Genomic DNA, 16,843 nt, shown 5'->3' with positions numbered 1-16,843 from the left:
AAACATCATTGCTTTGGTTAGTGAGGATATTGCCAAGTGGAAGGAATGTTTAAGTCAGTTCTCAGCTCAACAGTGAATATTTTAGTGTTAGGATTACTTTTATTTTCCTATGCATCCTTTAACTCTAGGACAGCCTTCTCAAACTTTATATCAGAGAAACACTTGAAATATTCTCAAGTCTCAGGGAACTTGTGGATAAAAATTATATATAAAGCTCATGATATGTCAGTGTAGTCATTTAGTTGTAGATATTACAATCCAATAATAATTGCCAATGCTCTTTTAAATAGAGTGATATTTTCCTGAGAATCTGTTGAGTTTGGCTGACATTTTAGCCCATTCTTTTGTAGGTTCCCCCAAAAAGGTCAGTGGTATGGTTAGAATAAACTTCAATCTTTCTTTTTAAAATGTTCTACTTGATTTTTTGGTGCCTTACCCAAGTAAGACTAAAACATTATCACAAATTTCTATCATATAAATGCTGTTGAGGTATGGTACATGATATATGGTAAGCTGTAAGCTTAGCTTTTTTTCCTTCCTATTTAAAACTGAAAATGACCTTTTAGACAACCTTTCTAGAAAAGAAGAAAAGAACAAGTAATTAACTTTCATTCTTGAAATTAATCCCTTTTTTCCTTTTTGTGAATTTGAAAAATTATAAGGCAAACATAGTATGCTTTTGTTAATTAACTGGTTTAAGCCAAAATGGGATATAATTTTTCTAAAGGTAGGCTTGTTATTTAAATAAGGTTTATGAATTCATGTTAATGTGGTTTTCAATATGAAAATACATTAACAGTATTGAATAGTAAAGTTACTAAAACTATATGTCAAAGCAATATGAATAAAATTATAGCTTAAGAAAACATTTTCTATGAGACTTTGAAAGAAACCATTTTTTTTACTGAGTGGCATGGTCAGATTATGTAGATAATTATAAGATCAGTATACACATGTGTTGGTTTCATGATAATTTTAATAGGCCTAAAAATGCATTTTAATTTTAATTACTATTTTGGAACTAAAAATAAATAATTAAGTTTATTTTCTTTTCTTTTAATAATTAAGTTTATTTCTTTAATGTGAAACTATGCTGTTTGTTGTTGCTTAGCTACTTGATTCTGGGTTTAATGTGAGATAAGTTCCCATGGATTTTATTTTCAACTAAAATGAGACAATTTCCATCCTTCTTCTTGATGCTTCTTAAAAGACACTTTCTTGTACATATATGGAGATAAAAATGGCAGCAACCCTGTATCCCACTTCAAAAACTGATAATGGATTCAACCAAATGATCATGGTCCTGCTTCGTAGGACTAAAAGACCTATAACAGCTGCTATGAGACACCTTGGTCACTCTGTGTCATCTTTTGCAGAACCCCCTAATGATATCTTATAGAGCCCCACATGGTGTTCCACAGAATCCCATTTGAGAAACCCTGCTCTAGGGACTTGGATAATGAGTACTAAGATAATGTGAACTCCTGTACATAATTATTAACCTAAAAATTTTTTTCAATCTGTATACCACTTAAAATCATGTCATCCATATTTTGTGAAACATTGTATAAAAGGACAAGTAAAATCTGGATATGTTTAAAAGAGAAAGAAAAAGTGTGACGAATGAGAATAATCAGAGCAAAGGCCAGTGGGGCAGGGGATTCTATAATAAATAGAACTGGATAACACCTGCAAAGAATTCTTTGACAGTAATAGAGAGACCTGAAGTTGGGGAAAAATTATAGTTGAGTTGTAGGGGCCTTGAACTAAGGGAAACCAAAAGTCTTGCAGATCCACTAAGGTTTTGAGAAATAAGTGAAACTAATGAAATTGATTGGGAGAAGATGAATCTGGCGATCTGGGAAGAATCTAGAGGCAGACAGGCAAGTACATTCTTGTAATAATTCATGCAAATGGAAATGAGAGCCAGAACCAGAATGGTGGCAATAGGCGTGAAGGAATGGGATGGGTATGGGACATATGGTAAATAGCATTCATGGTATCTGGGATCAACCTAACAATGAACATATTTCTATTAGTAGTTGTGGTATTTCCATTCTCAGAAATATTAGAAATGTGAAATTGAGTGAGATTTGTTTTGGAAGTGCTGCTAGGTTGAGCTATTTTCTGACTTCCCAGCCAGTCATTGTTTCCTGGCCTTGTCTCCTGACACTATTCCTATCATTTCATAAAGGAGTTCAGATCCAGCAGTGCCAGATTTTCTGATTTTTTGAGAAAAACTATAAATCTAGCTAGTTTGTGATATCTTCCCATTTCTAAATGTTAAGAATTCAATTTTTTGTTAACAGATAAAATATACTATAGACTAGATTTGGTTGTCAATTTGCAAACTTTATCTGGAGTTGTGTGTGCTGCTTTTGAAAATCACCTTGAAATGTACCCTGAACCAAAAGGTAATAGTCCCTTTTGGAAGCCGCTGTGTAATTCCTATTAGCAGGAAGCTCATAGAAAGGCTTTTTGTAGTAGCTAATATTTTCCTTTTGTTGGGATGTTGATTTGAAAGTTACAAGCCTTTCTCTGCTTCTTCCCAGCCAGGTCTCTAGACAAACTTTATAACTTTGCTGATTGCTCTGGACTCCACCTGATATTTGCTCTAAATGCACTGCGTCGTAATCCCAATAACTCCTGGAACAGTTCTAGTGCCCTGAGTCTGTTGAAGTACAGCGCCAGTAAAAAGTACAACATTTCTTGGGAACTGGGTAATGGTAAGTAAGGATGTTGTTTCCTCTGAATTGACAAGATAAAGGGTAAAAAATAAGATGGCTCAGACCATCTGTAGTACAGTGGCCCAGAAAACACTTGGGTTGTTTGACCACTGAGTTGACCTTCCAAATAGTAAAAGGCCAAACAGTTGGAGAGTAGATTTAGTGAAGCCCACCATTTGCATCTGTAGTTATCTCTAGTTACCTTATTCCAAATATAGGGGAAATGCCAAATGTGAGTTATGATTAACAAATTGATATTAAACCAGATACAACCTAGCTGCTCAGCCTAAGCTGAAATTTACAATCTTTTATAGAACACTGGTCCTGCAAGATGACCCTTATAATAATTCAAAAGAGTTTGGTCAAGTATATTTGGGAACTGGTCTACAGTATATGTACTTCTTGAAGGTTCATAATGCACATTAGCATGTAAAAGGCTTGAGAAGTCCTGTTGCAATAAAATCTGTATAAGATTTTTTTAACCCAGCATTTCTTAAATCATTTAACCAGGGTTGGTTTCAGGGGCATGCAACCTGTGCAGTCACATAGGATCTCATGCTTAGAAGAGACCCATGCTTGGTTTAATGCTCTGCTATTGCCATCTTAATTTTTAAATAAAGGGATCCATGTTTTCATTTTGCATGGGGCCCTGCAAATTATGTAGCCAGTCCTGTTTAATCATTGCACTGTGTGTGTGTGGATGTGTGTGTGTGTGTGTGTGTGTGTGTGTGTGAGAGAGAGACCTATTATCATCTCATGGAACAATGTTGCAACGAACACACAATGTTCCTAAGTCACAGTATTTTTCCTAGTGATATATATGTGTGTATGATGCATATGATATTCTGTAGATTCCATGAGTCTCTAATACTATTGAGTCAACTACTATGGGTTATAGTTAAAATTATGGATAGTATAAATTTGAAAATATTCTGATTCCTAATAAAAAGACATTTTGGTAAACCTTAGAACAAAACAACCAAGAATTCTCTTAAAATTACTGTTACAAATTGATAATAACATTTTTGTCCATGGCCATGTATATCTGTAGCTAACCCATGTTTGGTTGGAGCACCGTGTGTATGCTGGGGGGGCAGTGTACACATACACAAGCACATGTGTGTATTTATGCACTCCACTCTAGAATTTGAAGTTCTCATAAGGTAGCAAGGGATGAGGATCTTATAAGAACAAGTGTCTTTTCTCCTATCACTAACCATTAACTGGAATGTAGCTCTCTCTTCCTTCCCTGGAGTGGGGGAAATTGGGGGAGAGTTAGCTACCAAATGGAGACTTGAGCTGAACTGAAGGTAATTTGGTTACAGGGGGCATAACTAGGGTAGCCTGAGATTATTCATCTTCCCAACCAGTCTAGGTATCATACGTTCTAGGACAAGAGCAAGAGTGATGTGATCAGCTTAGAATGAGGCAAAATTATTACATAGTAGACAAAGCCATTTACTGATCCCTCCCCGTCGTATTTTCTATTTCATGCTCCTTGACATTCTTTGGTATTTTATGTTGTCTACTCATGACTACCCCACCTAACCTTACCCTGCTCCAGTGTCAGACTCCACCCAGCTTAGCTCTTTTCTCCAAACACAGCAAAATATTCTTCAAACAATTCAAACAATGCATTCCCCAAACAGGGCATTATACCTGTCATGAGGGACCAATTAGGTGTAATGTTTAAAACTGGTCAGTGTAAGACAGTAAGGAGTGGTAGGGCCTCTGATGAGCTAGGGAATACATGCTGTGCCTGAAGTGTTTGTTTTCTTTCTAAAATATTTCTAAATAAAATTGGTTTGTCAAAGAATCTCAGCTGGTTGTAGATAAGCTCAAAGCAATTAAAACTTACTTACAAATGACTGATGGGAATAATTCCTCCAGGGTTTGTGGCATCTCTGAATTTGGGAGCTTATTAAATTAAATAAATCTTTAATTGGTATAACTGATGTGGTTTGGTGGGGGTGGGGAGAGTATAGGCATCTTTCTGTATATATGTCTGTTCCAAATAACTGAGAGTCTGCCCCTTTCCATCCTTCCCCCAAATTATGCTAAACAGTTTAGAGACGGAGCTAATTACATTTTAAAAATGTTGTTTAGTCACCTTAGCTACACAACACTTGATTCCCATCATCATCAATCCATCTTCAAGGATTAACAAAAACAAAGAATCATTTTTGAGGAGGAGAAAAGGCACAGTCATAGATAAGAAAATAGATAGGGATATAGATAGCAATAGATAGAAAAATAACCAAATTTATGTATTTAAAAATTCAATAAGGTAGAAAGTATCTGGTAATGTTCCTGTGAACATTTCTATCGAGGTAGATATAGATGGTTTTTGAGTCTGTAGTCAAGAAGACTAGAGTTGGTCTGTTTCCCCACCCCCTTGCTTTTATTTTAAAAATTGCATTTCTATTTTTTGATATGACAAATAAGCAGTTTGCCCAAATAAACTTTGCCCAAATAAAATTTGCCCAAAATAAATTTATTTTGCTGATTCTTCTAATTCATTTTACAACTACTGATAGTTTTTCTTGTGCTAGCATCATATCCCTTAAGATATCCATTGTATTCTGTTCACAACGATTCTGTGTTGTATATTTAGGCCCTTGCCCCTCAAAAATTATCTGATCATCCTCCTAGCTTGGACTTGTCTCTCCAATCTTTTATCCATTTTCTTTTTTGTAACCATATCTTTTTGGACAGACATAATAGTTTAACTATTATATACACATTTAGGGAGGGACAAGAGAACTGGTCAGTTCTCTCATCCTCCCATATACCCACATCCTGTTAACAAGTACTTTATCTCTAGAGCAAATCTGGCATTGGAAAAACTAAAGTAGATATTTCTTTGGTTGTTTCTCCTGGAGTATCTAAACTTAAAGTGACTAAACTATTTTAAAGTTTAAAGTATCTAAACTTTTTTCTACTTTAAAATCAGTGAATAGTGTGTGCTACATACCATGAAAGCAAAATATACCCAGTATCAAGAGGTGAAGATTAAGAAAGTTTAGGATGTCAAAGTCAAAGAATGACTTTCTTGATACAAGATTTTTAACAACTATGTTTTGTAGATATAAAATGTTTCCTTAACTGTCATAAATTGTAAACTCTATATTTGATTAATACTAGGTGATTATTGTAATTATTTGCATTTCTATGAATCATTGGTGAATCTAAAGTAAGGAAGAGCAGGGGGGAATTTTGAAGCCGAGACTCAAATCTTGGAAGTGTAGAATAAGAAGTTTAATCCAATTCTGCTCCGGAGAGATGGTGTTTGTTCTATAGAGGGCTATCCTTAACAAAAGTTCTCTGGAGATAATGCAGCATCTCTAATTGAACACTACATTATGAATTGTTCCCCAAATTGATCTGCCCACTTCTGAGAACAAATAAAAGCCACTGTAATTAATTACGGAATCAGTGTCATATATTTATACCTATGCCTGACCTATACATTCACCAATTATTCTTGTTTGATTTTAGTTATATGAATCAGTTCCCTGGAACCTGATGTCTCCTGAGCAATTTCATAAAATCAAAATTATGACCTTATAAAACTTAGCCCCTTAGAGATGATGATTCTGGCAGCCCAGCTTTATTAATCAATTCATTAACTCAATATTTATTAAGCTTTTAGTCTGTGTTTGTGTGGATAAATGTATGATGTATTTATGTATAGCCATTTATACAGTTTTATTATGTATATTTGTGTGTATATAACAGGTATAGTCTTGTGAAGGCCAAACACAGGGTTGAGCCACCGTGTTCAGACACACTTCCAATTGTTTATGAGGCTACATCATAGCCCATAGCTTTAGAGAACTGTATTTTTGTTGGAGAGAGTTTGATGCTTAGGGAAGGAGAAGAGGGGGAAAGAGGAAGAGAAGGGAAGATGAGAAAACATATATAGTTTCTTTACCTGATTACTTTTCTCCTTTCCCTCTCCATGCCTGCTTCTCACCTTCATCACCTTTATCTTCTCTATTCTTTCTCCACGTACTCCCATCTACATAATACTCTCATGCTATTTAGTAAATTTATAGACTTGTACAGCCATCTCCACAGTCCAATTTTAGAACATTTCCATAACTCCAAAAAGATCCCTCATGCCAGTTTTCAGTCAGTCTCTGTAACCATTTCCAGTCCCAAGAGACACTAATCTGCTTTTTGTCTTTATAGATTTGTCTTTTGTGGCTATTTCATATAACTGGAATCATACAATATGTAGTCTTTTGCATCTGACTTCCTTCACTTAGCATGTTTTTGAGGTGTATCCATTTTGTAGCATGTAAAAGTAGTTCATTCCTTTTAATTGCTGAATAGTATTCCAATGTATGAATATATATATTCATATATATGTGTGTATATATATATATATACATAGAGATATATCTATATGTGTATCTATCTGTCTACCTATATATACATATATATCTTGCATTTTGCTTTTCCATTCACCAGATGACAGACATTTGAATTGTTTCTACTTTTTGACTGTGATAAGTAATGCTGCTGTAAATGTTCATATACAAGTCTGTGTGTGGATATATACTTTCATTTCTCTTAGGAAGATACCTGGGGGAGGAGTGGAGTCACTAGTTTGTATGGTAAGTTTAAGTTCATTTTTAAACAAACTACCACACTACTTTTCAAAGTAGCTGTACCATTTTACATTTTCCCCAGCAATGAATGAGGATTACAGTTTTTCTACATCATTGGAAACACTTGTTCATGTCTATTTTTTTGATTATAACCATTTTAGTGGTTTTGAAGTAGTATATTAATATGGCTTTAATTAGCACTTCCCTAATGACAAGTGATATTGAGCATCTTTTCATGTGCTTATCAGACATTCTTACGTCTTCTTTGGTGAAATGTCTACTCAAATCTTTTGCCTTTTTAATTGGGTTATCATATTATTCAGTTGTAAGAGGTTTAAATATATTCTGGAACAAGATCTTTATCAAACATATGACTTGCAAGTATTTTCTCCCAGTCTATAGCTTATTTTATCATTTTCTTTATGGCATCTTTTGAAGTTCAGGTGTTTTGAATTTTGATAAAGTTCAGCTTATCAATTTTTTATTCTATTCCTTGTGCTTTTGGTATCATATCTTTGCCTAACCCAGGATCACAAATTTTTTTTCCTATTTTTTCTTTTAAAAGCTTTGTAGTTTTTGCTCTTACGTTTGGGCGTAAGATCCATTAGGAGTTAATTTTTGAGTATGGTGAGAAGTAAGAATCTAAATTCATCTTTTTGCATATGGCTATCAAATTGTCCCAGCATTGTTTGTTTAAAAGATTATCCTTTCCTTACTGAATTCTCTTGACACTTTTGTCAAAAATCAGTTGACCACAAATGGGTTTATTTCTGGACTCAAGTCTTTTCCACTGATCTGTATGTCTGTTCTTGGACTACTATACTAGGACTACATTGTCTTTTTTTTTTGATATATGTATTTATTGCAAAATGATCACCATGATCTTTTTTTTGATATATGTATTTATTGCAAAATGATCACCATAAGTTCAGTTAATATCCATCACCTCACATAGTTACAAATACTTTTATCTTGTGATGAGAACTTTTAAGATCTACTCTGTTAGCAACTTTCAAATATACAATACAGTATCATTAACTATAATCACCATGATGTACATTACATCCCCGTGACTTTTATTTTATAAGGTAAGTTTGTATCTTTTGATCATCCTTACCCATTTTGCCACCCTCACACCTGCTTCTGGTAACCACCAATCTATTCTCTATGGTTTTTATTTACATTGTCTTGATTACAAGTTATATAATGAGTTTTGCAATTGGGAAATGTAAGTCCTCCAACTCCATTCTTCCTTTTCAAAATTGTTTTGGCTCTCCTAGGTGTTTGCATTTCCATGTACATTTTAGGGTCAGTTTGTTAAATTTCCTCAATAAAGCCTGCTAGAATTTTAACAGAGGACATTGAATCTGTAGATCAGTTAGGGAAAATTGCCATCCCAATAATATTGACTGTTCCTATCCATGAGCATAGATTACATCCCATTTATTTAATTTTTAATTTCTCTCAGCAATGTTCTGTAGTCTTCAGTGTACAAGTTTAGCACTTCTTTTATTAACTTTATTCTAAGTATTTTATTCTTTTTGATGCAATTACGAATGGAATTATTTTAATTTCATTTTTGTATTGTGCATTGCTAGTATTTAGAATTGATTTTATATATTGATCTTTTATCTTGCTGAACTTGGTTTTTAGATCTTGTTTATTTTCCCCTACCTGTGTGAATTCTTTAGGATTTTCCATATACAGGATATGTTGTCTAAGAATAAAGACAGTTTTACTTCTTCCTTTCTAATTTAGATGCCTAAATTATTTTCCTTGCCTGATTGCACTGACTAGAACCTCTAATACAGATGTTGAATATAAATGGTGAGAGCACACATCCTTGCCTTGTTCCCAGTCTTAGGGGGGAAAACATTCAGTATTTCAATTAGGTATGATATTTTGCCATTAAGCATTCAGTATTTCACCGGTAAGTATATAGATTTTTCTTAGATACTGTTTATCAGATTGAGGAATTTCCCTTCTATTCATAGTTTGTTGAGAGTATTTATCAAGAATGGGAGTTGGATTTTGTCAAATGGTTTTTTGTTTTGTTTTGATTTTTTTGCATCTGTTGCGATGATAATGTGGTTTTGGTCTTTTATTCTGTTAATACAGTATTTTACATTAGTTGGGTGTTGGTATTAAATCAACCTTGCATTCCTGGTGTAAATCCCAATTGGTCATGATATGATAATACTTTTTATATATTGCTGGTTTCAGTTAGTAAATATTTTGTTGGGTATTTTTGAATCTATATTTATGAGAAATATTCATCTGTAGTTTTCTTGTGATGTCTGTATCTGACTTTGGTATCAGGGGAATATTGACCTCATAAAATAAGTTGGGAATTGTTCCCTCTTCCTCAATTTTCTGGAAGAGTTTATGAAGAATTGTGCATTACTTCTTCCTTAAAAACTTGGTAGAATTCACCAATTAATCCATCTGAGTCTGGGCTTCCTTTGTGGAAGTAATTATAATGACTAATTAAATGTTTTTGTGGTTATAGGCCTATTCAGATTTTTTTTTTGAGTTGGTTTTAGTAATTTGTGCCTTTCTTGAAAATTTTTTCATTTCATATACATTGTGTAACTTATTGGCATAAAGTTGTTCATTGGCATAAGGTTGTAGTCCCTTATCCTTTTAATTACTGTGAGATCCTTAATGATGTTTCTTTTCATTCCTAAGTTTGGTCATCTGTGTCTTCTCTGTTTTTTTTTTTCTTTTTTGGTCAGTCTAGCCAAAGGTTTTATCAATTTTGTTCATCTTTTCAAAGAACCAACTTTTACTTTAATTGGTTTTTCTCCATTTTTTATATCATTGGTTTCTTCTCTAATTTTTATTATTTCATTTTTTCTTCTTGCTTTGGGTTTAGCTCCCTCTTCTTTTTCTCCTTTCTTAAGATAGAAGCTTAGATTATTGATTTGAGATCTTCTTTTCTAATGTAGGAGTTTAAGGCTGTAAATTTCCCTGTAAGCATTGAGTTTCTTTTTCCTAAACAACAAAAAAAAGCTAGAAGCCTAACACATAGTTATCAGCAGATCTTTTTTTTTTTTTCTGTGGTCTTTCTTCTTGGCTTCTTGGCTCACTATGTCCTCACATGGCCTTCCCTCTTCCCACATGCCTAGGTCTCTTTGTGCTCAAATTAACTTTTTTAAAGACTTTTTTAAAGAGCGGTTTTAGGTTCACAGCAAAATTGAGAAGGTATAGAGATTTCTCATATATCCCCTGCCCCACATGTGCACAGCTTCCCCCACTATCAACATCCCTCACAGAGAGGTACATTTGTTACAACTGATGAACCTACATTATATATCATAATCACCCAGAATTTATGGTTCACATTATGGTTCACTTTTGGTGAGCACATACTATGGGTTTGGACAAATGTATAATGACAAGTATCCATCATTATAGTATCATGTAGAGTATTTACTGCCCTAAAAATCCTCTGTGCTCCACCTATTCATTCCTCCCTCCTCTTCCTAACCCTTGGCAACCACTGATCTTTTTACAATCTCCATAGTTTTTTCCTTTTCCAGAATATTATATAGTTGGAATCATACAGTATATAGCTTTTTAAGATTGGCTTCTTTCAATTAGTGAAAGACATTTAAGTTTCCTCCATGTCTTTTCATAGCTTGATGGCTCATCTCTTTTAAGTGCTGAAAATTATTCCATTGTGTGGATGTACCACAGTTTGTTTATCCATTCACTTACTGAAGAATATCTTGCTTGCTTCCAAGTTTTGGGACTTGTGAATACAGATGCCATAAATCCATGTGCAGACAAAGTGAGGACATAAGTTTTCATCTCCTTTGGGTAAAAACAAGGAGCATGATTGCTAGATTGTATGGTAAGAGTATGTTTTGTTTTGTAAGAAACCACCAAACTTCCAAACTAACCATATCATTTTGCATTCCCATCAGCAATAAATGAGAGTTATGTTCCTCCACATTCTAGCTTGTATTTGGTGTTGTTAGTGTTACAAATTTTAGCCATTCTAATAGGTATAGAGTGGTATTTCATTGTTGTTTTAATTTGCATTTCCCTGATGACATATAAAGTAGAGCATCTTTTCATATACTTGTTTGTCATCTGTATATCTTCTTTGGTGAGGTATCTGTTAAGTTCTTTAGCCCATTTTTTAATCAGGTTGTTTGTTTTCTTATTAAGTTTTAAGTTCTTTGTATATTTTAGATAGCAGTCCTTTATTAGATATGTATTTTGCAAGTATTTTCTCCCAGTCTATAGCTTGTCTTCTATTCTCTTGACATTGTCTTTTGCAAAGCAGAAGTTTTTAATGTTAATGAAATCCAGTTTCTTAATTATTTCTCTCATGGATCGTGACTTTGGTGTCATCCCATACATTTTTATATATTATAGTTTCATTTTCATTTCATTGAAAATATTTTCTAATTCCCCTTGTGATTTATTCTTGATTCATGGATTATTTGTTTGATTTCCAAATACTTATAGATTTCTCAAGTTACTTTCTGTTGTTGAATTCCAATTTAATTTTGTTGTGGTCAGGGCACATACATTACATGAGTTAATCCTTTTCAATATACAAGACTTGTTTTATGGCCTAGCATAGATGGTCTATCCTGAAGCATATTCTATATGCATTAGAAAAGAATGTGTTGGGTGCAGTGTTCTATAGATAATTCAATCAGGTAAAGTTAGCTGATGATGTTACTCAAGTTTTTTATATCCTTACTGATTTTCTTTCTAGTCATTCTACTCATTATTGAGAATGTGGTATTGAAGTCTCTTTCTGTTATTATTGAATTTTCTATTTTTATTTTCAGTTTTATTAGTTTTGTTTAATTTATTTTGGTGTTCTGTTGTTGGTATGTATGTGTTTGTAATTGTTATATCTTCCTGATAAATTGGCCCTTTTATCATTATAAAATGCCCCACATTGTCTCTAGTAACATTTTTGTCTTAAAGTCTATTTTGTCTGTATTAGTATAGTCATCCCAGCTCCTTTATGTTTACCATTTGCATGGCGTATCTTTTTTAATCCTTTTAACTTTCACTCTTCTGTGTCTTTGACTTTAAAATGTGTCTCTCTAGTTGGATCTTATTTTTTTACTTAGCCTGATAATTTCTGCTTTTAATTGGAGTTTTTAATCCATTTACATTTAATGTAATTGTTGATATGGTTGAACTGACATCTGACATCTTGCAATTTTCTATATATTTCATTTTTTTTATGCCTCTGTTTCTCCTTTACTGTCTTTTCATTCAAAAGGGATATTGTCTAAGGTACTGTTTTAATTTCTTTTTGTTTTGTTTTAGTTATTTTCTTAGTAGTTTCTTATTATAATACATCTTAACTCATTACAATCTGCTTTAGGGTAACACTAACTTAATTCCAGTTAACTGTAGAAACTGCTCCAATAAGACTCCATTTCCCCCTCCTTTGTGCTATTATTATTCTAAGTATTACATCTTTATATGTTGTAAGCCCAACAATACAGTTTCATAGTTTTGTTTTATGCAGCTGTCATTTAAATCAGTTAAGAGCTGAGTAATGAATATTTTCAACTGTCTTTTATATTGATCTGTGCAACTATCTTTACTGGTGTTCTTTATTTCTTTGTGTGCTTTTGAATCACCATCTACTGACATCTACTTTTCACCCTAAAAGACGTTCTTTCTTATTTCTTGTAAGGCAGATTTTCTCACAATGAATTCTGTCCTTTGTTTTTCTGGGAAGGTCTAAATTTTGCTTTCCGTTTTGAAGGATAGATTGCTGCATGTAGAATTCTTGGTTGACATTTTTTTCGGCATTTTGAATATGTCATCCCACTGTCTTCTTCTGGCCTCCATTATTTCTGGTAAAAATTCAGCTACTAATTTCATTGTGTTCTTCTGTATGTGAAGAATCATTTCAGTTCCAAAGTTTCCAACTGATAATTTTTTATAATTTCTATCTCTTTATATTTGATTAGTCAATAAAATCATACTTTCCCTTAATTTCTTATTCTTCTCTTTAGTTCTGTAAACATATTTATACTAGCAGTTTTGAAGCCCTTGTCTGCTAAGTCAAACATTTGGGTCCCCTAAGAGATAGTTTCTTTCTTTCTTTATTTTTTTCTTGTTTATGGGTCACACTCTCCTATTTCTTTGCATGTTGTAATTTTGTTGTTGTTGAAAACTATACGTTTTAGATAATATGTTGGAGCAAATCTGGATTCCAAATCCTCCATTCCAGAGGTTATTTTTGTTTTTTCTTTTCTGTTCATTTGTTGTTTAGTCACTTCCTGGACTAGTTCCATAGAGTCTTGCATCATGTAGCTGCTAGTATCTCTCAAGTTTTTTATTTTTAAATTTTTTTTTTATTTTTAAGGCCAGCTTCCTAGGGGTTGCCCCTGAGTCAGCATAGCTTAATAGTGAGATGATGATTGATCAGAGGTTGTGTTTACCTTGAGCTGATAAGGCTTTCACCTTTTGCCAGTAGATCTGTGTGTGGGTTTGGGAACACTTTCAAAATTTAGGCAGTTTACAAGTCTGATTGGCTTTTACTTTTTGACATGCCTTCTCATGTCTCCTTTATGAGTGTACTAGGTTTCACATTCATCTGGGAATGCATGGATAGCTAGTGCCCTCTCCAGTCCCTCCTGAGCATGCACAGCCTTCCAGACTACAGGGGGTATTTGTGGGCTTATCAAAATCCTCAATGGCTTTCTTATTCCTCAAATCTCCCTGTTACATTTCTTGCAAGTCTGCTGGTCTGTTTCTTGCCCCTACCAGTGTCAAAACCTGAAGCTAGCCAAGATGTTGGCCTTGCCTGGGATATGTGCTTCATTCCGAATCAAGTTAGCCCCCTCCAGCAGTGGAGCTGCTGGTTTTTAGGACTTTACTTGTCTATTTAGAACTACCAAGTTTATAGAAACTGGGGGAGGGGATTTTGCTCTAAGTTATTTCACTCAGCCACTTTGCTATTATTGAACATTAAGGTTTTTCTAACTTTTTGATACAAGGACCATCTTTATGAAGCTTTCTTTTCTTACCATTTGTATTAGTTTCCTAGGCCTATCATGACAAGCTCAGTGGTATAAAACAACAAATATTGGGCTTCCCTGATGGCGCAGTGGTTGAGAGTCCGCCTGCTGATGCAGGGGACACGGGTTCGAGCCCTGGTCCGGGAAGATCCCACATGCCGCGGAGCATCTGGACCCGTGAGCCATGGCCACTGAACCTGCGCATCCAGAGCCTGTGCTCCACAACGGGAGAGGCCACAACAGTGAGAGGCCTGCGTACCAAAAAAAAACCAAAAAACAAAACAAAAAATATATATATTTTTCAATCACAGTTCAGGAAGTCTGAAATCAAAGCATTGCCAGGTTTAATTCCTTCTGGAATCTCTAAGAGAGAATCTATTCCATTCCTCTCTCTAGCTTCTGATAGCTGCCGACAAGCCTTGGCATTGCAGCATCCCTTCAATCTTTGCCTCCATCGATACATGGCCTTCCTCCCTGTGGGTCTGTGTACCTGAATCTCCCTCTCCTTTCTCTAAAAAGACACCAGTCATTGGATTTAGAACACATCCTAATTCCATATGACCTCATCATAAATAATTACTTAAGTAATTACTTCTTCAAAGATCCTATTTCCAAATAAGGTCACATTCTAAAGTTTTGGGTTGACATGAATTTTGAGGGACACTATTCAACTCAGTACACCATTTATTATAAAGTATCATTTGAAAATCAGTATGGTCTCTCTGTTGTGGATTAGGTGATCTTTTGCGAAGATTAGTTTGGTAAATGGTAAAATGGCACTTAACTTCTTAGTTGGGATAGTTTCTCAAGTTAAGCTAGCTTGCACCCTCTTTTTGGTTACTTTGTTAAGAAAAGGCAGAGAGATCTGTGGACAGGAAAGAGTTGGCAGAACCTCACTCTACTCAACTCTGACTTGCATGTCTGCTTTTAATCTAGAGCCAAATAACTATCGGACCATGCGTGGCCGGGCAGTAAATGGCAGCCAGTTGGGAAAGGATTACATCCAGCTGAAGAGCCTGTTACAACCCATCCGGATTTACTCCAGAGCCAGCTTGTATGGCCCTAATATTGGGCGGCCCAGGAAGAACGTCATCACCCTCCTAGATGGGTAGGTCAGATTATTTAGCAGTTTTTAAAACATTGTTCATTAAATGTAATGAATTAATATATTTGCATTTTTCCTGGTTATTTCTGGTCTTAAGAAGGGCAGAGAGACTTTTTCATAGTGACATCTCCCACCATAAATCAGGGATTCTCTACCAAACAGTGGAAGAACTTATCTCTCCAGGCCTTCCACAATCAGCAGAAGAGGGTGGGATTGGGAGGGATATCACAACCTCCAGAACAGCTGGAAAGGATGTGTTGTTTTAGAAAGCACATTTAATATTACAGCATTGCATAACATCACTTAATATTTTTTAAAAGGCAAAATATTATCTACTGTATTCTTGGGACCTCTTACAGAAGGTAAAACTTGACAAAATCCTGGACAGTGGATCTGGGTTAAAAAGTTGAGAAACACTACAAATGCTTGTACATTAAAGCACAGCTTAACAGATAGATTTATTAGGTATTCTAGAGAATTGCTATCATGTGATTTATTTAATTTTGACTGAATCTAACAATCATTTTTTAAGCAGTGGTTATGGATGCAGCACTATGTTAAATGCTCTCTTCCCCAGTCCTGCTGGTGGGCCAGGCCCAGATTAAATAAGTGGAACGTATATGCATGTTGGGTCCAGTTATGCAGGGCTGGAGTGGATGTCTGAGGGAATAGCATGAGGAAGACTGAAGATATATGTTGAATCAAAGACTCAAAGAGGATACGTAACTACAACAGAGAGGGTAGGAACAAGGAAGTTGGGAGAGGCAGGAGTTCATGTGACATACAGAGTATGCACCAAGGCACACCTTTTGTGCAGCATCCTGTCATATTCTGGGACAGGTATGGTTATTCCTACAAATTCAAAGACAAGTAAGATGTTTTCCAGTGAAGTGTACAGCCCAAGTAAGGTTAGATAAATGCTGTACAAGTATAGACAGATACGTTCCAGTAGCAAGACACCTCTGGCCAACCTCCTGAATGGTCCTTGTGGCTTGATGGCTCTTATGACCCTCTCTCTTCCCTTTTGTGGTAGCTTAGTCTTGATCTAAGCTAATTAACGTAGCAGACATTATTGAAGGCTTGGGAAGCCGGAAGGATTTACACTGTAACAACATTAACAGCCTGAGGTTTAATTTTAGGCATTTTCATCTTTACAAAGAATCCCCAAGCCCTTATTTTAATTCCTATCCTTTCCCCATCCTTCATTTTTCTCTCCTTCTCTCTCAGTAGGAACTTCTGTTTTCTCTTGCAGAACAATTTTCTGACCTTGACTCCTACCTACAAATGCAGCTCTGGGCTTCCCTTTGCATACTTTTGCTGAACTTTGAAATTACTCTGTGTGTGTGTGTGTGTGTGTGTGTGTGTGTGTGTGTGTGTGTGTGT

The 16,843-nt window shown here is 34.9% G+C and overlaps 1 protein-coding gene across 3 annotated transcripts in view; it reads left to right on the top strand.

The window, feature by feature from the left end:
- The window catches only part of HPSE2 (heparanase 2 (inactive)), a 573,943-nt gene that overhangs the window by 308,141 nt on the left and 248,959 nt on the right, over window positions 1-16,843 (top strand). For 2 of the 3 annotated variants that reach the window (XM_029201275.1, XM_029201274.1), the window contains one exon: window positions 15,292-15,463. In XM_029201275.1, coding sequence (XP_029057108.1) covers window positions 15,292-15,463 — 172 coding nt within the window. Of the gene's footprint in view, window positions 1-2,552; window positions 2,727-15,291; window positions 15,464-16,843 lie in introns of all 3 variants that reach the window. The other variant, XM_029201273.1, reaches the window with a different exon arrangement.

This window comes from Monodon monoceros, unplaced genomic scaffold, assembly GCF_005190385.1.
Source record: "Monodon monoceros isolate NGI ecotype Baffin Bay Population unplaced genomic scaffold, NGI_Narwhal_1 Super_Scaffold_4, whole genome shotgun sequence".
NCBI lineage: Eukaryota > Metazoa > Chordata > Mammalia > Artiodactyla > Monodontidae > Monodon > Monodon monoceros.
This window is presented reverse-complemented; position numbering and strand designations above follow the sequence as displayed.